General features: G+C 40.6%; 2 protein-coding genes across 15 annotated transcripts in view; one reads left to right on the top strand and one right to left on the bottom strand.

Moving 5' to 3' along the window:
- ELP4 (elongator acetyltransferase complex subunit 4) overlaps window positions 1-5,994 on the bottom strand; it is a 269,273-nt gene extending 263,279 nt beyond the window's left edge. For 4 of the 5 annotated variants that reach the window (XM_039535839.1, XM_039535844.1, XM_039535843.1 and 1 more), the window contains exon 1: window positions 5,745-5,993. In XM_039535839.1, the coding sequence (XP_039391773.1) occupies window positions 5,745-5,913 (169 nt within the window). In that variant the 5' untranslated portion in view covers window positions 5,914-5,993. Of the gene's footprint in view, window positions 1-5,744 lie in introns of all 5 variants that reach the window. The other variant, XM_039535841.1, reaches the window with a different exon arrangement.
- Window positions 5,995-6,059: 65 nt separating this feature from the next.
- Window positions 6,060-25,261, top strand: part of IMMP1L (inner mitochondrial membrane peptidase subunit 1) — an 80,276-nt gene continuing 61,074 nt past the window's right edge. For 3 of the 10 annotated variants that reach the window (XR_005597790.1, XR_005597783.1, XR_005597782.1), the window contains exons 1-2: window positions 6,060-6,111; window positions 18,181-18,284. The gene's annotated coding sequence lies outside the window, so the exon portion shown is untranslated. The other 7 variants (XR_005597785.1, XR_005597784.1, XR_005597788.1 and 4 more) reach the window with 7 other exon arrangements.

Below are 25,261 nucleotides of genomic sequence, written 5' to 3'. Positions count from 1 at the left end.
TGGGGATTGGTCCTGCTTTGAGCAGGGGGTTGGACTAGATGACCTCCTGAGGTCCCTTCCACCCCTGATATTCTATGATACTAGAACATAGCAAAAAAAACTATGTTAGCTAAAATTAATCAGTTATCAGAAACCTGTCTTACATCTTAGTACACTTAAAAGAACAGTTGAATTCATGACTAGGCATTTTGAATTGTGACTACATTAGAGTTGATTTTCTGATCCCCACTTCAGAATTTATAATATCAATGATCAAATATTCTAAAAGAAACTTGGGGGGAGGGGAGAAAGAATAAAAGTACCTTCAGTACAATTTACAAAATATAACTAATCAGAAACATTATTTGCATAGTTACATAAAAGTAACAACCAACAGAGCAAATCACATCTAACAGTTTTGCATTTTCTGTAGTTATGGTTAAAACTACAAGTAAAAATATATGGTGAAATACATCATCATGGAGACCGTTCAGTCAAAATTCACTGTACTTGCATGCAGGGATATTACCATACTATACATTTACCTTTCAACTACACAGAAGTCCCAGGACTTCTGTAGCAGTCACAGAAGTGACAATATTGTCACCTCATTTGCCATCATAATATCCTTCTTCCATTCTGTTTTGAAAATTGCATTGACATCAAGTCATGCTGATGTCACAATTTCAGCAGTAAATCACTGTGCCATTGTATAGCTGCACTGTATAAAGAACTTATATCGTGATTAAGTCCCCATTTGTATCACAAAGACTAAGCCACACTACTTAGTCAGATCATATAATTTCTTAATATTAGTTACGGCAAACAACTTTAATCAAACATTTTACATTGTTCACCTACAAACTTCCTAGCTAGTCAGCAACTGTTAGAATTATTCTACCTTTTTAAGTATAAACATTTATTATTCTGAAATCTCTCACAGATTGTTGTTGCACTTTATTTGCTCAAAAATAAAAATAACTATAGATGGGGCCTGCAAAAAGTATTCCAAATAGCTCAATATGCCAATTTTTAATGTCTTATGTTAACTGTACTTCTGCCAACAGAACAGTAAGTTGAATGGGAGTTTTTCTTCACAAGTCAGAAGAGTGAACAAATTAGTGCAGGGCCAAAGAAAGTCTTTTTTTTTTTAAATGCACACATTCTAAAGAACATTAATATTATTTGTTTAGCACCAGTAGTGCGCTTAGCTCTATACAATCCACAAACAGCTCAAGCCTCGAAGATCTTATGAGACAGCATAATGGGATACAAGCTCAGAAATCCACAGATAATTACACTTTATCATCATCATCAAATTTTAAACTCACTTCTTGTGTTCATGGCAGAAGCAGCACATTTTTAAAACAGTAACTTGTATTGAGAGGGTGTTGGATTGACAAATTGTCAGCAAAATCAGATTTTTTTGTTAATAAGTTACGTCTCAAGGATTTTTTTGCATACTACCACTATTTACATGCCAGATTTACAGTACCTGTATGAGTATTTAGGGCATAAAATGCAACCTTGCTTGGCATGTCCTAGGATCAGAGGATCATTTTACTGTATCAAATGTAATAAATACTTTTAAATAATTTTATTGTATTAGATAGTATATGAAACTAGTACATGGTTACCATGGAATTTTCCCACACATTTCTCTCTCTGTAAGTGGAGAAAGAAGTGAATTGGTGTGAAGTAGATTGGATAGAAGATGAAAAGCTGACAGAATGAAAAGAAAGAAAAGGAAAGAAAGGTTATTTTTAAATCCTTCAAAATCCTTTTGAAGGGCCCTGTTACTGCTGTGTATTTATAACCTGTTTGTTCCTCAGTTTGGCAACTCAGTCCTTTACATATGGTACTGGTTATCATGGTGCTAGTTGCGAGCAGTTCATTTTCTGCACCACTATACAAAGCATGGAGATTTGAGGCTTGAATAAGAAAGAGAATTGTTGGAACTGCATAGAAAAGATTGAAACCATAATATAAATCATGTATCTCTTACAGGATTCATTTGGAAGGAGAAAATACTGGTGATATGATTTTGGAAGACAATGTTTTCCACTGAAAAGTGGAATAGACAGAAGAATTATCATATGCTATATTCCTGCTTAGAGCATATACACCTTTATTATGTATTTTAAAAATACTGCCAGAAATGGAAATCTACTAGAAGTATGAATCTGTCTGACTTAAAGGGAACAGTAAGTTGATAAAATTAGGAAAAACATCAGTAAAATTAATACTTAGCATTTGTATAACAATTTGCATCTTCAGTGTTTTACAAATACTATCTTGCTTGAACCAATTGAGACAGAAAAGCTTTCAGTATATGACATATGCTACAAGACAATGACAGTTTATAAAATGTAATAAAATATATTTCTATGGGCCACAGCTCCCTAACTCAAGCCTGTGCCTAACTCAGGATATGAGTAGTCCCACTGTCTTTAACTGGACTACTTGTGTCCTTAAAGTTAGACACAGGCTTAGGTGCTTTGCTGGATCAGAAACTTACTGCATTTAGCTTCCCCTCTCTTTTTTGAAAAGAGAAAGTTAAAGAAAAAAAAAAAGATAGTTTACAACAGTAAATTGCAGTAGTACCAGTATACGGAGGGCAATTTAAATTACTATATACCCCCTCTTCAGGTTCTATCTTTGCTTAATGGTTTCTTCTTAACAGTTTCTTTTTGCTGCTGTGCTAATGCTAGGATACAGGCTGTAATTGTACTTACAAGTGTATTTTTACCAGCACGATTTCACTAGCTCCTATTTGTGATGTCTGGGAATAATGTTGTGTCTCTGTGTTGGAACTTCCATACTATATGAATGGAACTGATCATGTTAAAAAGTATAATGAATAACTCTCAGTCTTAGAAACCCAAATGGAAGACTGATATGCAAAGTGAGGGAAAAACAATCTTATATGAAATTTCTTCAGCATAAAGACAAAAAACAAACAAATAAAAAGCCATCCCACAAACAACTTCTTGATTCAACATTTCTCTGAACAGAGGATAGGATTTGCATGGAAAAGATTTGGTTCAAAAGTCAAGTTCATGAATGAAGGGCAGGACAGAAGTAGCTGCTTTAAAAATAAAGGATACTTTTAGTGTAGAACAGTGTTTCCCAAACTGTGTTCCATGGAACACTGGTGTTCCTCATGTTGTGAATAGGTGTTCCGTGAAAGACTCTTGCACTTGATTTTTGTAGCACTTTATACGCGTTTTCCAGTTAGAAATCGTTAGTTCAAGTTAATTTACATTTGTATTTTTGCTTTGTTTTATAAAATAAAACATATTTGAGCATAAATAACGCAATTTTTTACTTGAAAACCAAACGACTACAAAATAATATTATAAGTGTTCCGTAATAGGCTAAAAAGTGTTCCGTGGCCGAAAAAGTTTGGGAAACGCTGGTGTAGAAGAAAAAGGACAGAGCTCCCTATTGGCTAAAGCAAAAAGAGTATTGAATAGTAGTTTAAAGTAGTGATATACAATTGTATTCAGTGTACTTTTAACAGGTATGTTGGCAAAGTTTGGGGGACAATGTAGCTAGGTACTGACAAGCCTCACTACAACCCTAATGGTTCCTATTCTATCCTAGATCTGTACCTACTACAAATGCTCTTTTCAACATGCCTCTTGCTTTAACATTCACACACTTTTGTTCTTTGGGGTAGGGAGCTTACAAAACACTTCCTTGAAGCCCAACTGTGAACGAAGGAAGTTTGTGCATGGTGTTATTGTAAATATCTTCTGCAAAATAAAGATGTAGAACATTCTATTATGCAAACCTTCACAAGGAGTTTTAAAAACAAAAACAATATAAGTCCCAGTAACAATGAAATAAATAATTGACAGTGTAGTATATTGTATCTGTGAAATTGTTAGTAGGCAACAGGGAGAAAATCTATACAGAGGTCTTCATGCATGCTGTAATCAATTTAGCAAGTGATCACATATATACAGCTGAAAGCTATATAGAGGAAGCCAAAAGAAATACTTCCTTGAGGCCAGGAGGTTAGGGAAGGTTCAGTGCAAGGAATCCAAATTTTGCAAACCTGCCAGTCACCCATGGTTTGGATTTCTTCAAAAAGGTAGTTTCAAAAGTTGCTACTTCTGGTGATGAAGGGCTTTCATGTGGTTCACCTAATATTAACATCTCACTAAGTTCTCATTTTCTCTCTCAAATAAATATTTTTTCTAGAGGCTGGGAAGTTACTGAATGCTTAAAGACAGGGAATAGATAGCTTAGATGGAGTACAGAGTATCTAGGAAGAAGTTTCCCCAATTCACCTTATCAAATACAGCGCTAATCATTATGTAAACAAGAAGATAGTGGCTCAGAAGATTGATCCCATGGGGTACTCTCCATGTACCATGCTGGGCATTTCAAACTCCACTTTATAAAAGAGAACATGCACAAGAATCAAGATGGTCAGTTTAGTTATCTTATTTATATTGTACTTTTCTTCTCAAAGTGCTTTACAAACTATACAGTAGTAATGAAATTCAGCTATGTGTCTCCCTTAAGAAGGCTGTTTCTCTCTCCCTAATATGGATCAACATTCCTGATAAGATAACAGAAGTGTTCCCTCCTCCCTCTCTAGATGATGTACAGCATAGGAGAGGGAGAGGATGCAGAAGAGAGATTTAGGACACCAAGGCAGAAGAATCATTTCCACAGAGTAAATACCATCTTATCATTTATTACCTCACCTGTAGATGCCCAAACACAGCAAAATGCTAGCACTACAGATATCTGCCTCCAAGGATGAAAGGGCTGAGTCATACCTGTGACACCTGAAACTTAAAAACTTTATACTGAGGATCTACCTAAACAGCCATTGATAGTCATTAGGATAGCTGCACCAGGGCAAGCCCCTAGCCTAGCCTAGACTGGCAAAGCCACTATTTTCAATGGTGGAACTTGCGCATTTGAAATCTGTGTAAATTGTGCTGGTGCAAACCACACAGTATAGCAGTTTAACTAATTTACACAAATAAATATATTAAATATACTTAGTTCTTACCCAGTGCTTTTCTACAATGTTACAGAACTGCAGCTATACCCCTGGCTAGCCATCAATGGCTGAAAATCGAGCAAGTCCCTAATTTAGATAAGATCTGAGCTGCGACCCTGGGCTTCAAACCCACAGTTCCAAGTTCATGTCCATGTCCAAAATGCTTCCAAGATCTAACAGAAGGCAGCTACACTAGCGATGTATTTGGCACTATTTCATAATTTGAGGCTTAGTCCAGTAAGCCACCCCCTTCTGTGACAATTTGAATGAATAAAAATTTGAAATAAATGACGAGTGAGACAGCAAGTGTCTCACTGGGAAAAAACAGGCACATCAAATCCTTCCACTCCAGGGGAAATAAAAAAAAAAAGGTATAAACGGATACGAAGCCCAAAATGGCTCGGTGCATTCGTCTGACCCCACAAAGCAGGTTGTAAGGACCTTTACGCGCATCTCCTCCACACCCCGCAAAAATAAGGAACCTCGAGGATGAGTGTCAGGTGAGGAGCCTCACACTCCCCTTCCCCAAGTCGTGGCTTTGGGGAGGGTCGGACCGGCAGAAAGCGTCTCCCACAACCACAAATCGGGAGGCAGCACTGAGGTAGCTGCAGGTTTAAGGAAGGGAAGAGGAGCAGACAAGGAATAGAAGGAAGGGGGCAGCCAGCAGAAGGAGGTGGGGGATAGGGGACAGTCAGCCAGTATCCTGCGCTGCGAGGCCGGGTCCCGGCTCTGCACCAACCTAGCACACAATCCAGGGAGGGGAGCCCACTGGAGAGCAGCAGCTGCCCGTGGCGCACCGAGGGCCGGGTGCCCGCGATAGCGGCCAGGCGGCTGCTAGCAGGAACTTTCCGCTGGAAACTGGTAGCCCCGTCACTCGGCGTCCCCCCGCCGGTCGCCAAGGCCGCCATCTTAGCTTCCTCCCGGTTGACAGGAGAAAGGGATGCCGGGAAAGAGGAGCCCCCATCCCCCTCCGCCCGCTTCGACCTATGGGGAGACGGCTTCGGATCCCCGCCAGCCAATAGCAAGGAGCGTTGTTGGCAGGCGTTGTAGCTCTGGCGTGGGGGAGGGGGAGATCGAGATCCTGAAGCCGCGGGGCAGGCGGGCAGGTAGGTGAGGGAGCGAGGGATGGAGGGGGGAGGTTGCGTCTTACCCCTTATCCAGCCGCTCCGCCGGCTGAAACAGGCGCCCAGGAATCGAGGGGGCTCCCCACCCCGGGTGTGAGATTACGGGGGTCTTTCCCTGACACCCCTGGGCCAATGTCGCCCCCGACCAGGAGGGTTTAGGGGTGCGTGTCACGGCGCAATGTCCTGAGCTGGCGGTTCCCCCACCGACCCCGGGCGTCCGGAGGAGGCGCTGTTCTCTCGTCCCCTGCACGCTGCTCTGCCGCAGTGTCCTGCCGGCTCAGAGGGAACCCAGGACTCGTGTATAAAAAAAAAAAACATAAACTGGAATGCACACGACAAAAGCTTGCTTTTAATAATATTAAATGTTACTTCTAACATCAGGTAAGGAGATTTAGTCAGAAGTGTGATGCTTAAGTAGGCAGTCTCCATTTCTATTAAACACTTTGAGATTCTCTGATGAATGGTGCTATTTAAAATCCCCTCTCTTGAAGTTACATCCAGGTTGGGGGACCCCTGTATAAAGCTTATGGCAAGATTAGGGCTAAAGTGAAAAGGTCTTAGTATGAGAAGTGTAGTTCCCATATTTCACTGGTTTTTACTATATTTGAACTAGTCGCTAACAATACAGCATGTTTTTATTTTGAGCCTTTAAGTAATGTATACGTTGCTTTCTATTTAGCCTGTGACCTGACTCTCAGTAATACAAATTCAAGAATGTGGAAAATCCATGAAATACCTGAGTTTAGTATCTCCATGTGGCTTCTGAGATTATATATAAAAAATGTTCTAAATTTTACTAAGTATATTTTAGCTCGTGCTTTCTGACCGTGTGGTGAATTTGATTTAAAGACTGGTCCAAAGGAGAGCTGGGGATAGTATTTGTGTCCACATTTTTCTCATGTGTAGTTGTCACATGCACATTTAATCACCAAGATGATTGTATAAACTAGAAAAAAGATCAAAATTTATTGTTTAAAAAAGCCCTCATGATGTTTAAGCCAATTTAATAATTTGGGGCAGGTCTTTATACATTTGGGGTTGGAAATACTGGTTTTTTTGCGTATGAATTTCTTTTAAAACAATATTGGCATTAAAAATAAATTACAAGAAGTTTTGATACTCTAGAATTTTAAAGGGAACAAATGTTGTACCTCTTGTCAAGTCTAAGCACATAAAGCTTGGCTTCTAGAACCCTAAAATCCCACTCAGCAAAATCATAATGGTTCTGCTGCAGTCAGACACATCTGCATCTAAGGCCTCCTCCCTCTGCACCTGTTGGGAAGAAGGGGCAATGCCAGGATTTGCACTAAGCCAGCACTGCCAAATTACTTGGTTTTATCATGATCCTCAATATTTGTTTGATGGTTGGGACAGGGCTCACTCACTCTCAGAACACCCTCCTGCATCAGTTGGGATGTTACCACTATCTTTGGCCCCAGCACTTCTGTTGCTCAGCCCTCTGGCCAAGTCACTTAAGTTCAGACCTTTTCCAGGGTATCAAACAAATCCAGCCAAAAGTTCAAATGGAACTCTGCTGCTACCACCTCTATTGTCTCTGTGTAACCTAACCCTCAGCCAGAGAGCCCTGGCTCCTTCAGTCTACTTATTATGGCTTAGCTCCACCTCTGCTGGCTAAGAGTTAATTAGCTACTCACCTCACCAGGTGCAAAGTATTACTAATTAGGTGCATTCACTAGCCCAGCAGGTGATGGAGATTAAGCCCCTTCAATGATGTTTTTTAATTTCTGATTTCTGCTTTCAGTCTTATGAAATTTAGCCTTCATCCAAAATAGTCACCATGTTGCTTTAACTTTTGTAAATGAAAAGCATGACTGCCCCCAGCAAAAATGGATGTTATCTCTCATTGGGTATGTCTACACTCAAGCCGGCCCTAGGAATAAACAGACTAAGCAGTTTCTTAAGGCCCCAAGCAGCTTAAGGAGGTCCACTATTCGCTTTTGTTATGTGTTGTGTGTGGGGTGTGCCCCCAAAATATTGCTGCTTAGGGCCCTGCAGTGAGCTAGCACCACTGCCGTCTGCACTGAAGCTGTAATGTGTAATTTCCAGCTTGAGTAGACATACCTGTGCTAGCTCTGATGAAGCTAATATGCTAAAAATAGCAGTGTAGCCACAGCACCACAAGTCATGGGATAGGCTAGCTGCCCCCATTGTGATCCCATCTGACACATAAGATATGTTCTATCGTTTTAATGGGGCTGAAGCTGGGCTACCCTAGGGGAAGTCAGTTCCTCCTTGGTCACCATGTGATGGGAAAACGTGCAGGTGATAGAAGTTGGACTTTGGGCAGCAGGAGGGAGAGGGAATGTTTTAGGGAACTGGGTAGGGGTCGGAGGAATGTTGGATAAGCAGAAGGCAGATTGAGAGGTGATTCAGGGGAATCTGGCCTGGCAGAAAAAAATGGAATGCGTAGGAGATTGTCAGGGAAAAGGGAAAGAAATATGGCAGTCAGGTGACTGTAGACTAGGATAAGTGACTGGGAGAGCATGCAAAGAGAGGGAATGTAGCAGCTCTCTTTTCTGTATAACTGAGGAGGGTGAGAGAGAAGGATAGGGGGCTGCTCATATCCCGGGGACAGGAGAGGATGAGTTCCCTGTGATCAGTGAACAAGGAGGCTGCACTTTTGTGTGTGTGTTTAAGTCTGAATGTTGACTCTGAGATAGTTACACACAAATTGGGATTTGGTGGCTTTCCCCTAAAGGTGGCTTAAACAAAAAATCAAAAGGCAGGCAATAAATAATGTTACTTTTATTTAAAACATGTTTACTTAGCCAGTCTTGTGATTTTTTGCGGGGATGAGTGCGGGGTGACTTGTAATTTGTGAATGTCTGGGATTGGCAAACCTGCCGAACAGAATAAATGCAGAGATTGATTCATACCCTGTTCTCAATTTTACAATTCCATTAATTTCAGAGGAGTCGCTGATGTTAAACTAATGTAAAAGAATGGTGAATGAGGCTCAGTCTTAAAATTTCAAATTTGCTTAGATTTTTAAAACATAATATTTGAAATCAGTGCCTCCTTCACTTTCCTTCCAAATTATATTCCACATATTTAAATATTTGAAATACCAGCTCTTGTAGGAACCATGTAGGATCTTCAATTTGTGACCTATAATCTGTTAATAATTTGGGATCTTAAACCATTTAAAAACAGTTGCTTTGTAGTTCACCTTTAAATCAAAGGGAATATCTTGTTGAGAGACTGCTACTTCTCAGAGAGAGCAGAACTCAAACTAAGCACCACCATTACCTGTCCAAGTAACCATACTCCTCATCCTAAGGCACCCATACTCTCCAGTTGTTAACTAGACCCAACATTTCACTGCTTGGCTTTAAGTAAAAGACATATTACTTTCAGATGGTATGATTCATGAGAAAAAATTTACAATGGAAATAGCAAAACCAATGAGAATGTTACAGGATAGTTTATATTTTAAAAACATTGTCTCCTCCAGCACTAGGAAAGTACTACTGCTTTTCTTTTCTTATTGATAATTCTATTTTTTTTCACGTTGCTGGCCCTATTCACTCTGCTCTCCAGAAATAACAACTTAAAATTAGAGACTAGACATTGATTTGGAACTCTTTACATTTTGGAACTCAGACTTGGCAAGCATTTTGGGGCTGTGGGTCCTTTCCTGAAATGTGCGGAGTACCTCACGTGAAATACTACGCTCTCTCAACATCCACTGAAGTCAGTCTGAATGAGGGTCCTCAGCACTTTGCTTTGTTGGGCTCTGTGTCCTTTGGCCCTACTGATGTCAACATGCCAAATATAGCACTTGGTGGTGTGATGACTTTTTGGGGGGTATGTCTACACTGACAGAGTTACAGTGCCACTCAGAGAGTGCTGAAGGGAAACCACTGTTGTGTGTTCATACTGTCAGGTCCCTGCAGAATAGCATGTTCACACTTGCAGCAGTATTCGGAGTGGTGTACTCTGGGCAGCTGTTCCACAGAGCAGCTCTTCCTCTTTTGCCGCTAAAAGTTGTGGGAAGGTGGAGTGGGTCGCCGGGCATCCTGGGTCCTGTCCCAATACCCCGTGATGCATTGCTTTGCATCCCAGCAACCCCTTTGCTTCTGTCTGCATTTGGTGCCATCTTTCAACAGTTTGTGTACTGCACGCTCTGCCTCTTCAGTCTGCAGGACTGGATCCCGCACTGTTGACCAATATGCTGCTCGCTCTCACTAACACTTCACGAGTGGCAGTGGAGTTGTTCCTTAAACTACAAAGGCAAGAGGGTTTGACGTTGATCTTACCACGTGTAGTAGCTACAACGTGAGATTGCTTGTGGTATTCACGGGGGTGCTGAGCACTGTGGAACACCGCTTTTGAGCTCGGGAAACAAGAACTGAGTGGTGGGATCACATAGTCATGCACTTCTGCGATGACGAGCAGTTGCTGGAGACCTTTCGGATGAGGAAAGCCACATTCATGGGACTGTGTGATGAGCTCGCCCCAGCCCTGCGGTGCAAGGACACGAGAATGAGAGCTGCTGTGTTGTTGGAGATGCGCATGGCGATTGCACTGTGGAAGCTGGCTACTCCAGACTGCTACCAATCGGTTGCTAACCAGTTCAGAGTGGGAAAGTCGACTGTTATGAAAGACCATGACCCTGGGCAACGTGCGTGACACTGTGGATGGCTTTGCACAAATGGGCTTCCCTATCTGCGGAGAGGCGATAGATGGCATGCATATTCCAATTCTGGCACTAGACCACCTAGCCACTGAGTACATTAATCAGAAGAGGTATTTCTCTATGGTTCTCCAGGCACTTGTGGATAACCCTGGGCATTTCACGTACATTAATGCAGGCTGCTCTGAAAAGGTGCATGACGCACGCATCTTTCGGAACACTGGTCTGTTCAGGAAGCTGCGAGCAGGGACCAGGAGATCATCATAGGGGAACTTGAAATGCCCATTGTGATCCTGGGAGACCCTTCCTTCCCCTTAATGCCATGGCTTAGGAAGCCGTACACGGGGCACCTTTACAGCAGCAAAGAGTGGTTCAACAACAGGCTGAGTAAGCGCAGAATGAGTGTTGAGTGTGCCTTTGGCCATTTAAAGGCCCACTGGCTCTGCCTATATGGGAAGCTGGACCTGGCCAATGACTATTCCTATGCTTATAGTCATGTGCTGTACGCTTCATAATATTTGTGAAGGGAAGGGTGAAAGTTTCACGCAGGGCTGGACTGCTAAGGCTCAGCGCCTGGAGGCTGAATTTGAACAGCCAGAGACCAAGGCTATTAGAGGGGTGCAGTGCAGGGCCATAAAGATCCGGGATACCTTGAGGCAGCAATTTGAAGCTGAAATCCACTAATATTTGTTGCTATGCTCGGGACTGCAGTGCTTATAATTCTAAGAGGTGATCGTGATTGGTGCAGACGATGCACTGTGACTGTTTAAGAAAATTGCTTGTTGCTTTGCAGGGCTCTGTTTGCTTTCAATTAATGGAATAAAGATTGTTTTCAGAACAAAACAATTCTTTTATTAAAAAACAACTGGAGGAGAGAGACAAACAAAAAAACACATCCGCACTGTGGCGGATTTGGGGAAGGGAGGGTCCCAAGAGGAGGTGGGGTCCCAGGACGGTTAAAGATTTGTGTATGTCCAGGTATCATATGCAACCTTGTCCTTTGGAGCACAGTGTAGCAGGTACTGTACTTCAGCAGGTATAAACTGCAGAGGGACAGGTGTTGAATGCAGTGGGTACTAGGAGTCCACAGGGCTGGACTGTGACGGGGCAGAAGTGGAATGCAGCGGGTACAGACTGGAGCCAGGAGGTTGATAAGAGTGTGTTGGCAGTGTCTGCGGGGGGTGGGTGGGTGGGTGGGAGGGAAAGTGGGGTGATAGCAGCTGCAGGGGAGAGCAGGCACGGAGTGGCTCGGTTTGTAATGCTAGTAGCACCTGGTGCGTGTCCGATTGGCACTCTATAACTTTTAAGAGCTGCTCCGTGGCTTCGTTCTTATGTGCCGCATTCTCCTTTTGGTCCCTCTCCTGGCTATCCTGCCACTCCTTCAATTCTTGTTTTTTGGCCACGGAGTGCATCATGACATCACGCAGAAAGTCCTCTTTAGTTCTTCGTGGCTGCTTTCTAATTCTGCACAGCTGTTCAGCCGGCAATAACAAAGAGGGAGGCTGGGCTCCCAAGGTCATCTCTATGAAGCCAAAATGCAGCATTTTCCAGAAGCATTATTGTTTGCAACACAGAGACCACTGATTCAGTGATTTAAAACACAGCCACTCTTCCCTGTCACTAACTGGCTGACCCCAGGCAAGCACGCATGAGCCACAAGACCCCCAAAATGGTGCGGAACCACATGGGAAGAGGAAATCAGTGTTCCAGGACCGTACTGTACACTGGGCACGTGACTCTTGGGGAGAGCCAGCACTATAAGGGGCAGGGTAGGGGCTTATAATCATTACTGTCCCACATTTTCCACAGGCTGTGTTAATTATGGAAGATATCTCACTGCTGAGGGTGAGCAGGGAATCAAGGGAGGGTCTTCTCCAAGACTGCGGCTTCCGCCCTGGCCCTTATGTGGCTCACTTGTGTGCAGCAATGGTCTCTTTCCTCCATGACAGCAGAGCGGCGCAGGAAAGTTATCCTTAATGGGCCAAGAAACAAAGCAGCTCTGACAAAGAACCTGTGGCAGCGGATTGCCCAGTAACTCCATGAGAGTTTCTTGGCGATTTCTGAGGCAGATTCCTGTGAAGTGAGGGAGTTGATCAACACCCTTTTCCACCACTCAGACTAGGCATGTGGTGGTATGCGCATCTAAAAAAAAAGAGTTTATTAAAAATAAAAAAAGAAGAAGAAAAAATACACAATCTCTATGAATCCAAGATAGACATTCATAGGGTCTAATCTTATTAATCCCTGAGAAATTTCTCCTTATAATCAATGCAACACACACATTTGCAGACACACAGGATTTATATATGAATTACCCAGTTTCTTAATACTCACTAGCTTTGAAGAAGAAATTAGTTCAGAAAGATGAGCAGACTTGATTAAACATCTGCTCTGGGATTTCATTCTCTTTCCTGATTGGTCCTTTGGTCAGGTGTTTCACCAGGTCTGTGTTAACCGCATCATACAGACACAAGCCTGCTTTCTGCAACCCTCCTTCCCCCAAACAACTCGCTTCAGCGATTCTCAAAATCAAAGCCACTTACCAGGGGCCTCCTCTCCTGTTTGCGCTTTGCCAAACTCGGACAGTTGTGACTGGCTAACCTCCTCCAGGGTAGAGAAGAGCTCCTGGCTGCAAGCATCTCTGACCTCCGAGTTGTCCTCTGCCTCTGGGTCCCCTCTCCCCCCTCCACATCATCGTCTAAGATTTCCTCCTCCTGGCTCGGTCCACTCTCGACTCGCATGCAAGCCACCAAAGTATCCACAGGGGCCTTCACAGTGGAGGTGGGGTCGCCGCTGAGTATTGCATCCAGCTCTTTGTAGAACTGGCAGCTCATGGGCGCAGCACCGGAGCGATGGTTTGCCTCCCGCACCTTGTGGTAGGCATTCTGCCGCTCCTTCCCTTTGACCCTGCACTGCAGTGTGTCCTGGTCATGGCCCCTTTCTGTCATGCATCATGAAATCTGTCCGTAGGCATCATAATTCCTGTGGCTGGAGTGCATTTGGGATTGGACAGCCTCCTCTCCTCAAATGCTGATGAGGACCAGCAGCTCAGCATTGCTCCAAGTGAGGGATCGGTCGGTGGATGGAGCAGGCATGCTCACCTGGAAACATGCGGTGAGGCCACTGCACACGTCACCGAGCAAGCAGGAAGGGGACTCTAAGGGGTGGGGTTCACGGTTGCTCACCTGAGGGCAGGGCAGTCGAGTTCAAACCGATGACCAGAGAGGCGAGAACAGGCATTGTGAACACTTCCCAGAGGCCAATCACAGCACTGTAATCGACCAGAGTGTCTACACTGGCACTGCGGCACTGTAGCCCTGGCTCAGACAGCTGTACGCCTCTCGTTGGGGTGTTGTTTTTTTACAGCGCTGCAACTGCACAGTTTCTGTGCACTAAGAGCCTGGGCAGTGTGTACACCTCAGGAGTTACACCACAGAAAGCTATTTTACTGCACAGAAAGTTGCCAGTGTAGACACAACCTTTGTTTGGAACAGATTCATCTGAAGGTGAATGAGCAATTGTTTTTGAGCAGACACATTCAAGTTGTTTTGATTCTAGACACATTCAAGTATCCAACTATATTTGTTAAGATGACTTAAAAGAAAAAGATGAGGAGGAAATGAGTAATAAATAGAGAATGGTAGTTAGTCGTACTCATCAGAAGTCCAAGTGCAGGTCTTTGGCATAAATAACCACAAACACATTTACTGTGCTTGTGCTGTCATTTGAAACTAGGGATAAACATAATTTTGCTTGATATAGCACTTTTAAATCAATTTATTTTCTGTACTGATTTGTAAACCCTTGCTTGGAATGAATAATGTATTATGTTTTATGTTACAATTGAGGGGAAGAAAATTGTGAGTAGTGGACTATCCCATTCCCCTTCCTAGGCATGCTATGGAGTGGACAGATACAGAGCACCATAAAGGGGTAGTTGCCTGAGAATCAAGCAGGTATTTCACAGTGCTTCATTTTACTTAAAGTAAATGTTGTGGTTTAGTTTGAGTTGTTGTCCATTGAAGAGAAAGGGCAATAATTCATATTGTAAATCTGAACAAGAGATTTACACTAGTTAGCAAAATTATAAACAGCATAAACTACATCTTCAGCATAAGAACTGGACTTTTAACATTAATACGATATTCCAGAATGTTCTTAACATGTTAAACTTTCAAGAACTATTCTTAAGGCAATAGATGTAGCTAAAATTTGAAACACATACCCAATTTTTTAAAAGAATTTATTTTCAAGTAGCCGTAACTGAAAATATTGACCACACAAAATTACCTTATGAAAACAAATTGTTTTCTAACTGAAAATAACCTTGTTCGAAAGAAATAAAAGCAATGTAATTCACAGTTTCATCCAGTGGTTTTCAACCTGGGGTCTAAGATTTCCAAGTGGTCCCACGCCTCCATTTGAAATTTTTTAGGGTCCCGTAAATAAAAAATGGTTGAAAACCACTGATCTAGACACAAGAGGTCAACACTAAGGCCCCTTCTGTAGTGGTCATGGAAACCATGTTGCTCTGTCTAACAAGAGCATATTTAAACATGGTTCACGAGAAAGGTGCTAACATGTTTGTTTTGTCCAATATAGATTGGACCTATGTAAGAAAAATATTGTTGATAAAGACACAATGACTGTCTTCTGAACTATTGTAGAAGGAGCTTGTGTGCACTCAGGAGTCTCCTATTCATTTTCAATGTAGACTGATAAGACCAACTAAATCAAGGCATATTTTTCTAAGAGCTTTGACTTCAATGGGACTGTTTACATGCTTAAAGTGAAGCATGTCCCTAAGTGTATTGTTCCTAATTGGGAGCCTCAGTGCCTTTGTGAGGAGCCTTTTGGGCCATGTTGTTCTGACAGAGTTTTCTGTGGAGTGATTTGCTTTCATTGTATCTCATGGAGTCTCTGCTAATTCTGATGAGTCTGTGCTTGTGAAGGCCTTTAATGTTGCCTATATCACTGATTACTAAGCCTATGATCCCATTAACACTTTCATAAGGCTTAACTTTATGCATGTGACTGGGCCCATTGACTTTATTAAAGTCAGTGAGATCACTCATTTGCTTAAAATTAGGCAGATGCTTAAGTGCTTTGCTAGATAAAGGTTGGAGTACTAAGCACTTTGCAAGATCAAATTGGTATAGCAAAGCATATGGAAAGGAGCAAAAATGGTATTTATGTTTTACAAGTCCCATTTATAGTGTGCTTGTCATCACAGAGCACTGTAACAAGTGAGTGATTATAAAATTCTGTTTGCAACATCTGCTATAACTTCTTGTTTTGTATGGGAAGATCCATCTCAAATTATTAAAGGAATAAGTGGCTAAACATTCATGGATAATAGTTGTTGTTTTTCCTGGTTTTAAGAATTGATATTTAGGCCAGTGATGGTTTATTTTTCAAGAGTAATAATCCATTTTTCAGTCTTCATTAATTATACCAAAAAATTTGTGCATCTTCAGAGCTCACCATTCTAAAAGATAAATTCCCAGCAAGTGTGAGAGGTCATTAAGGCTTGTTAAACCTATCTTCAAACAAGACTCACCAAAATCATAATTTTAGCTATTTTTGGCCCGTATATCCCAAATATATCTCTGGCCCTCGTTATGGTAGTATCTGAGAACTTTTAACATCTTTATCCTCACAACATTTTTGTGAGGTAGGGAAGTACTATTATCCCTATTTACAGAAGGGGAACTGAGGCACAGAGAGACTAAATGAGAGCCTAAGATCACACAGGACATCTGTGGCACAGCAGGGAACTGATCCTGGGTGTCCCAGGTTGTAGGCTAACACCCTAATCACTGCAACATCCTTCCTTATATATACGGTATTATAAATACTTTGCTTTAGTGAGATTATTTAACTAAAAAACATATGGGTAAACATCAAGAAGTAAAGTTTAGTCACTGGCAAAGTCTGATTATTCTTAATGTTTACGTTTTGCTGTTTTGTTTCATACTGCGTATTTAAGGTCAAGACCAACATGAAAAATAGTTTATAATTTACCAGTTCAGATCTTTAATTATATAGGGATTGATCTAGAAGCCATTTGGAAATGAGTCTGAATAAGGACTGCAGGGATGGTCCTATACTCAGGAATATGGTGCTAAAATTAAAATGTAGCCAGGCATTTATTTTATTTTAAGAAATTGCATTTAAAAGATGGAAGAGTGTCTAGTAAAGGCTTTGTGTACAAGTTATACTTATAACATTTTGAAAGTATTTTTTTAAATAACAAGACATATAACTGATGCGGTACTAAGGAACCTGTGGCGTAATAATTATAAAGCCTATGGTATTTCTTCGTAATTGGAAGAAAATTTGTGGTTTATAGTACAAAAATAATGTCTCACTTGTTGAAAAAATGACTGTGCATTTGGGCCCTATATTCTCCTACCCAAGGAATAGTAGATTTCTTTTTGCACTTAAACTACATTCTATCTATGCTTGCTCTTTTTGTATTAAAGTTTCATCCACATTACAAGTTTAATCCTGTGTTAGCACATTGTTTGCCATGGTTACATGCATATGTATTCCGACACTGATTTTTGAGAACATAGCAATTGCCATATTGGATCAGATCAGTCGTCCATCAAGTCTAATATCCCGTCTTTGACAATTTCTAGCACTAGATATTTCAGAACAAGAGCAAGAAGTCCACAGCAGGGACTTATGGGGTAAAATACCTCCTAAAAGTTTCCTTTTACTCCCCAATAGTTAGAGGTTGGTTTAAGCTCTGTTATATGAGGTTTTATATCCCTCCTGAAATTAATGATTTTTTTTTAATATTTACTCTGGAGGTTCTTGCTAGTCATATATATGTCTAAACAATTTTGAATCCTAAAATCTTGAACCCAAAGATACACTGTGACAATGAGTTTCACAGGCTAATTGTGCATGGTGTGAAAAAGTGTTCATTTTATTAGTTTTGAATTTGCAACTTTTCACTGAATTTGCCTTTTGTTCTTGTATTATTAATAGATTCCAGGCCAGAAGGAACTATTGTGATAATCTAATCTGACTTCCTATATAAAACATGCCATAGAATTTGCCTGAAAAAATTCCTAGAGAATATCGTTTAGGAAAAATCAAGTCTTGATTTAAAAACTGCACATGATGAAGAATCCACCTTGACCTTTGGTAAATTGTTCCAATGGCTAATAACCTTCACTGCTAAAAATTTACACCTTATTTCTAGTCTCAATTTGTCTAACTTCAACTTCCAACTATTGGACTGTATTACACCTTTCTCTGCTAGATTGAAGAGCTCGTTATTCAATATTTGTGCCCCATGAGGGTACTCGGACTGTAATAAAATCACTCCTTAACCTTCTCTTTGTAAAGCATGTTTTCTAATCCTTTAATCATTCTTATAGCTCTTCTTTGAATCTGCTGCAGTTTATCAACAACGCCTTGACTTGTGGATGATAGAACTGGACACAGTACTCCAGCAGCACTCACACCAGTGCCAACTACAGAGGTAAAATAACCTCTCTACTCATACTCAAGATTCCCTTGCTTATACATGCAAGGACTGCATTAGCCATTTTGGTCACAGCATTGCCCTAGGAGCTTATGTTCACCTGATTATTGACCATGACCCCCAAATCTTTTTCCAGAGTCACAGCTTCCCAGGATAGAGTCCCCTGCTGTGTAAATATGGCCTACATTCTTTGTTTCTAGAGATTTACATTTACATTTAGGCATATTAATATGCATATTGTTTTCTTGTACTCAGTTTATTAAGAGATCCAGATCATTCTGAATCAATGACTGGGTCCTCTTCCTTATTTACTACTCCCCCAATTTTTGTGTCATCTGCAAACTTTGTCGGTGATGATTTTATGTTTTCTTCCGGGTTCTTGATAAAAATGTTAAGTAGTGTAGGGCGAAGAACCAATCCCTGTGGGATCCCATTAGAAAAATATACATCTGATGATGATTCCTCATTTAGAATTACGTTTTGAGACCTATCAGTTAGCCATTTAATGTGTGCCATATTAATTATATATTGTTCTAGTTTTTTTAATCAAAATGTTGTTTGGTGCCAACCCAAATGCCTTACTGAAGTCAAAGTATATTACAGCAACACTATTACCTTTATCAACCAAACATGTAATCTCATTAAAAAAAGATAACAAGTTAGTTACAGGATCTGTTTTCAATAAATCCATATCTATTATATTACTCTCCTTAAATTCTTTATTAATCAAGTTCTATATTCGTTGCTCCATTATCTTACCCAGATCGATGTCAGACTGGCAGGCCTATAATTCCCCAGGTCATCCTGTTTTCTCTCTTTAAATATTGGCCCAATATTAGCTTTCTTACAGTCTTCTGGAACTTCCCCAGTGTTCCAAGACTTAATTAAAATCTACCTTAATGGTTCATAAAGCTCCTCAGCGGGCTCTTTAAAACTCTTGGATACAAGTTATCCGGACTTGCTGATGTTAAAATATCTAACTTTATTAGCTGCTGTTTAACATCCTCCCGAGATGCTAGTAGAAAGGAAAGAATGTTATCATACGATTTGACTACATCATCTGTTTTTTCCCCAAATACAGAACAGAAATATTTATTGAATCCTTCTGACTCTTCTGCATTATTACTGATAATTTTACGATCCCCATCTACTAATGGACCAATACTATTGTCAGGATTCTTTTTGTTCCTGATATACTTTTAAAAACTCCTCATTGTTCTTAACTCTGTTGTTCATAGACTTCTCTTTGTATCTCTTAGCTTCCCTTACCAATTTTCTATATTTCCTAACTTCCGATTTATGTTCATTACTATCAGCTTCCCTTTTCTTTCATTTGTTATATATTTTATAGCTCCCTTCACTTCCCCTCTAAACCAGGTTGATTTTTTAACCAATGTGGCCTTCTTCCTCGATTTTGTGCTTGTGGTTTTTTGGGCTTCTAATAAAGTGTTCTTATACAATTCACAATTATCATTCACATTTTTCTGATTAAATTCTTCCTTTCAGCTGATTTGGCTCATAATTGTTTTTAGCTTTGTGAAATTGGCCCTTTTAAAGTACCAAGTATATGTATTACTGGTCTGGACTTTATTCTGTTGGCACATTATAAATGTGATTAAGTCATGATTACTTGTACCTAAACAAACGTTAATTTTTATTTCTGTGATGAGTTCCTCTTTATCTGTCAAGACAAGGTCTAATATTGAATTCTCCCATGTCGGATGCAGCATTTTTTGATTTATAATTAGAGATTCCAAGGATGTTTTATTACTGGCACCATGAGGCCTTATGCCACTCAAATAAAAGTCCCCCATAATCACACAGATTTTTTTTCTGCTTCATATTATAGTTAGTTGCATAAGGAGCCAGGCATTCTGTTCCCAAATATGATTTGGTGATTTGTAGCAGACATAAACTAATATGCCATTTTGTGCTTTCTTTGTTAAGACATTGATCCATAGGCATTCAGATCATTTCCTTCTACGTTACCAGTAACTTGTAAACATGCAATGTCATTTTTAACATAAACCACTCCTCCTCCCCTTTTGCCTACTCAATCCTTCTTATATAGGATATAACCATTGATTTTTAACATTCCAATCATGCAGATCATCCCACCGGATTTCAGTTATAGATCTAATTTATGATAATAAATGAGCAGTACCCATTCCTCTTGTTTATTATCCAGGCTCCTAGAATTGGTGTATAGCCAATTAAAGAATTTCTTCTCTTCATGTCTTTTTGTTCCTTCATTAATTTTGTTCTCAACGTCTTGATTTTGTGCTACATGAGTTTTCAATCTTCCCTCTTTTTACCCTCCCCTTTTATGATGAGATCGAGTGAACAGAAGCTCCTGATCTACCTTTTCAATGCCATTAATATTTTGTATATATATATAAGGTGGATTGATTTAAATTGAGACAATTTAAATCACTGATAATCATCATAATTTAAATTGTCAAGCAGGAAACCTTGATTTAAATAGTCAATTTTAATTTTGTTTTGCATTTGTTATATTTTAGTTGTTTTCCTACAGAAAGGTTGGTTCTTGTTTGTTGTGAACCATTAACATATTGATTTGCAGCTAAATATAGACTTCATATTAAATTTGGTGGCATTTTTTGTTTTGTTTTGCTAAACAGGAAAATACACTAATGTACATGCATTTATATAGTCAATTATATAGCTTAACTCACATTCAGAGTCTTAATTTTTACATTTTTTACTTCTTATTTACTAGATCAGTGGTCCCCCAACCTTTTTCGTATGGCAGGCGCCAGACGACGAGCCACGGAGGACCATGGTGGCGGACGAGCATCCGCCGAAATGCCGCCGACAAGCTGCGTCATCCAGAGGCGTTGCCACCGAAATACTGCCGAAAATCAGCGGTATTTTGGTGACGACGCAGCTTGTCAGTGGCATTTCGGCGGATGCTCGTCCGCCAGCCAGTACATGGGTGCCATGGCGCCCGCGGGCACTGCGTTGGGGACCCCTGTACTAGATGATTAATTTTTTACTTCTGATTTGTGACCAGCTGCATTTGGATGGAAAACCAGCATTTTAATTGTTTAATTTAAATGTTATGGATACACAGCAAAAAAGTTTTTCAAACCATTAACTGATTGTCATTGGTCACTATGTCCTTCAAGATTTTCGACCTAGAAGATCTCATCCACTCTCTCCTATTTTTTTTCATAGATTGGAAGAAGAAATCAAGTTTTCTTGCTTTTTCAACTCCCAATTGGTTTCTTAGTGTTGAATAAACTAAAATGAAGAAAATATTCTGTAACTAGAGAAGAGGCTACTTCTGTCAAAAGATGGTCTTGTACTTCAACAGACTCTGGTTTCAGATGCTTAGCCAGTGACTGCCACCAGTTCAGTAGTCTGAATATTTTTAAAACTTGTCAGCAAATATGTACTATTTAATGTTTTGTTTTAATTTCTATTATTTTAATAGATTATAAGAAGTTAAGGCCTTAGCATAGGTTATCATAATTTCAAATTGAATTTTAAAGTAATTTTAAAAAAACCCTGTATTTAAAATAAAAAAAAAATATTTTTCTACCCTATATACTTGTATCATGATTACTCAACTCCTCCTTAAGGTAAATAATACCAGTCATTTCAATCACTCCATATGACAGTTATTCTATTCTCGTAATAGTTTACTGAACCCCATCTATTTCTGCTATATTCTTTGTGATGAGGTGAGCAGAACTGAAAACAGAATTCCAGGCGAGGACGTGCCAATGATTTATATAATTTCATTATATTTTCTGTATTATTTTCCATCCCACTTTATACATCCTAGTAATTTGTTTGACTTCTTGACCACTGGTACATACTAAGTCCTAATCTTTTTCTTGAGCTGATATAGTTAATGGAACCCAACTTTAATAGCTCAATTATTAAATTGTGAATTAGTTTGTATTTGTCACTAGTGAATTCATCTGCCATGTTGCCTATTTGCCTAGTTTGGGGAGGTCATCCTGAAATTCTCACTCTTCTCTGGTCTTGTTTAACCTGAATAACTGTGTCTTCTGAAAATGTTCTCTACTCTCTACTCTTTCCAGGTGATTAATAAAGACATTGTATTGCTAGTGTATATAAGACAGTTAAAGGGAACAGAGTTAGACTAATCATAACACTATTTTACATACAAATATAACTGAGTGGGGGAGGACCCAGTAACAACACTAATTTCCTCCCCCCCCACCCCCCCGACCAGTTAGTCATTTACACTTTTAGTGTGGATGGGACTTAATCATGTTCTTGCAACTACAAATTTTAACCAGATAACCAGTTCACTGGCAGTTACATTTATAATGTACAAAGGTCTTAACACAGTTATAGAACTTCATATGAAAAAGAGTTCAAATATAGATGCCGCTAGGCATGACAGACAACTTATGCTAGCATGCAGTTATACTTTTTAATATGGACTGGTTATACTTTTAATACGAGCTGTGGCCTCAATTATCTTCAGCTAAGTTTTCTTTTAAACACACAGGTCATGTGACCTCAGCCAACAGGAGAACCCCAGGAGCCAACTTGGATACTCCCCCTCCCCCCACCAGATCTGTGTTGTGTACTGGGTTCGTTAACAGTAGAAGATCAGAGAAATGTACCTTAAATGCTCTACTAAGTATGGGAAATACTTAAATGTTTCAGATATGGGCCTCTCTGTCTTCATTGTGGTACATGATCAAAGTCATCTTGCAGATCTGCACTAAGACATATTTTGTTTGGATCACATCTTGTGATGTGACAGCTAGCTGGTCAACCACTTCTCATCCATAATTGCTATGAATACTAAGCACTCTCCCAGCTTCCTGAGCAGGCTAACACTCTTCCTTAGGAAGATTGCCACTTACTGACCATCTTCTCTCTTCTTTGTCTCTTCTCTGTTATTGTCCTTTTTTTGTTTTCATTTTTTTAAACTTTTATTCAATTTTGTTCTCCTCCTCTTGTATGCCAATGGCTTCCACTCCTCCTGTGCTCACTGATAACTTCTTTTCTGCAAACTCTAGACCCTTTCAGTTGTATTGTATTCTCCCTGTCCTTGGTGTCATTCCATGTTAACTGCTCTTCATTGATTGTTAAAAGGCTTATTTCTGTTTCACTTATTAGTAGGATCAGAACAGTAGGAAGTGGGACAGATAGAGGCATAGCCCCACCCGCCCCTCCAAAAAAAGTAGACATCTGACCTCTACATGGACCTTTTCTTCATACAGAATGATTTTATTTGAGCCAAAATTCATCCCTGATGTAAGCCTATTGAAGTCAATGGGTTTATACCAGGGTTGAACTTGGCTCCTTTTCAGTAGCTTTTGCATGCATTGAGTCATCTCATTATATGATACATTTCTTGGAAAAAATGAGTTTGATAAACAGATACTTCTTTGATTAAATTATGCAGATTAAATAACTCTTTGAACACAATTGTTTATTCCTTTTAGGTTTTTATGTGCATATTAATTTTTGACAAAAGGATAGTTGGCAAAAAACTAAACAAAAAGTGATCAAGATTTGATACTCGTTCTGAGGCCTCCTGGTTAGAGTTGTACCTTAGCAAACATATTCAGGGTTATCCAGCGCATATTACAGTTTTTTGGCTCAGTAAGTAGCTGGCAATTTACAGTATTTGTTTTTTCAAACTCTGATGAGTGAATGTATTGTTTGCAAAAGGTACAAAATTTGGTAGGTTTGAAGACCTGATTTTTTTTTTTAAGTATTCTAGACAGCAGCATAAGTTTCCTTAGTTGTGAGAAGTTAGTTCCACATGTCCATTCAATCCTACGCTCTTTATTGAAACTGGCAAAAAGGTTACTGATGCAGGACTTACTGGTCTGTTTTTGGGCCCTACTATTGCCTCAGTTTCTCCTTCTGCAATGCATCAAATAGACCACCATCAAATCTGGCATTTTCACAGTACTACTCTGCATAGGCACTGAGTCCTTGGGTGCCCCAGCCCCGGAGCACCCATGGGGAAAAAAAAACGGGGGGTTCTCAGCACCCACCGGCAGTCCCACTGATCAGCTCTTTGTGCTGCTGCCCACCGGTGGCCCCTCTGATCAGTGCCTCCCCTTCTCTCCCAGCACCTCCTGCCCACCGTGGATTAGCTGTTTACCAGTGTGCAGGAGATGTTGGGGAAGAGTGGGAGGAGCGAGGGTGGGGCATGCTTGGGGGAGGGGGCGGAATGGGGGCAGGAAAAGGCAGGACAAATGTGGAGCAGGGTGGGGTGGGGCCTTGGGGAAGGGGCGGGACCTGGGTGGAGTCAGGGTCGAGCACCCCAGGGAAAGTCAAAGCATATGCTACTCCCCCTCTGGTTGTAGCTCATTACCATAGAGTAACACTCAAAACCTTCCAGCTCTCTTCATCGGGGTAATTAGTACTTTCAGTTTATAAAAAGCTACAGCATCCAGGCTCACAGGGTGCGATCCATGAACCATGAAAGAACATAGGTGTTCCAATACTGAGAGTCACAGCATTTGTCTTTTAGGTGGCTAGAAAATCACAGGAACAATGCTCAGTCCACAAGCCAAGATAGGCTTATTGGCTACCTGTACAATGAATGGCGGGAGAGAGGTGCCTGAGAATGCAATCCGCAAAAGCCAAGCACGTTAGTTGGGGAGCCACCTATGCTGGCCCCTGGGAGATGCCAATGACAGGGATGTGTACTAAGCCCCACTCTTCTCTTGGACATAGGTGCCTAAGTCCATACTGCAAGGAGGCGCCTGTCTGCTTAGTGATTCACAAACAGGAACTCGCTGCCTGGAGTCAGGTGTCTTGGGCATCTAAAGCATTTCTTGCAGGAATGAGTTAGATGCTTGCCTCACTGCACACAAAATAGCTGGAGGAGGAGCCCACTCTGTAATTTTTAGCGCAGTGGTTATAGCACTCACGTGGGATGTGGGAGACACAGGTTTAATTCTCCCTCTCTAGAAGAAGGGATTTGAATGAGGTGGGGGGGC

The sequence above is a fragment of the Mauremys reevesii genome, linkage group 4, assembly GCF_016161935.1.
Source record: "Mauremys reevesii isolate NIE-2019 linkage group 4, ASM1616193v1, whole genome shotgun sequence".
In the NCBI taxonomy this organism is placed as follows: Eukaryota; Metazoa; Chordata; order Testudines; family Geoemydidae; genus Mauremys; species Mauremys reevesii.
Note: the sequence above shows the minus strand (reverse complement) of the source record. Positions and strands in the feature narration are given on the sequence as shown.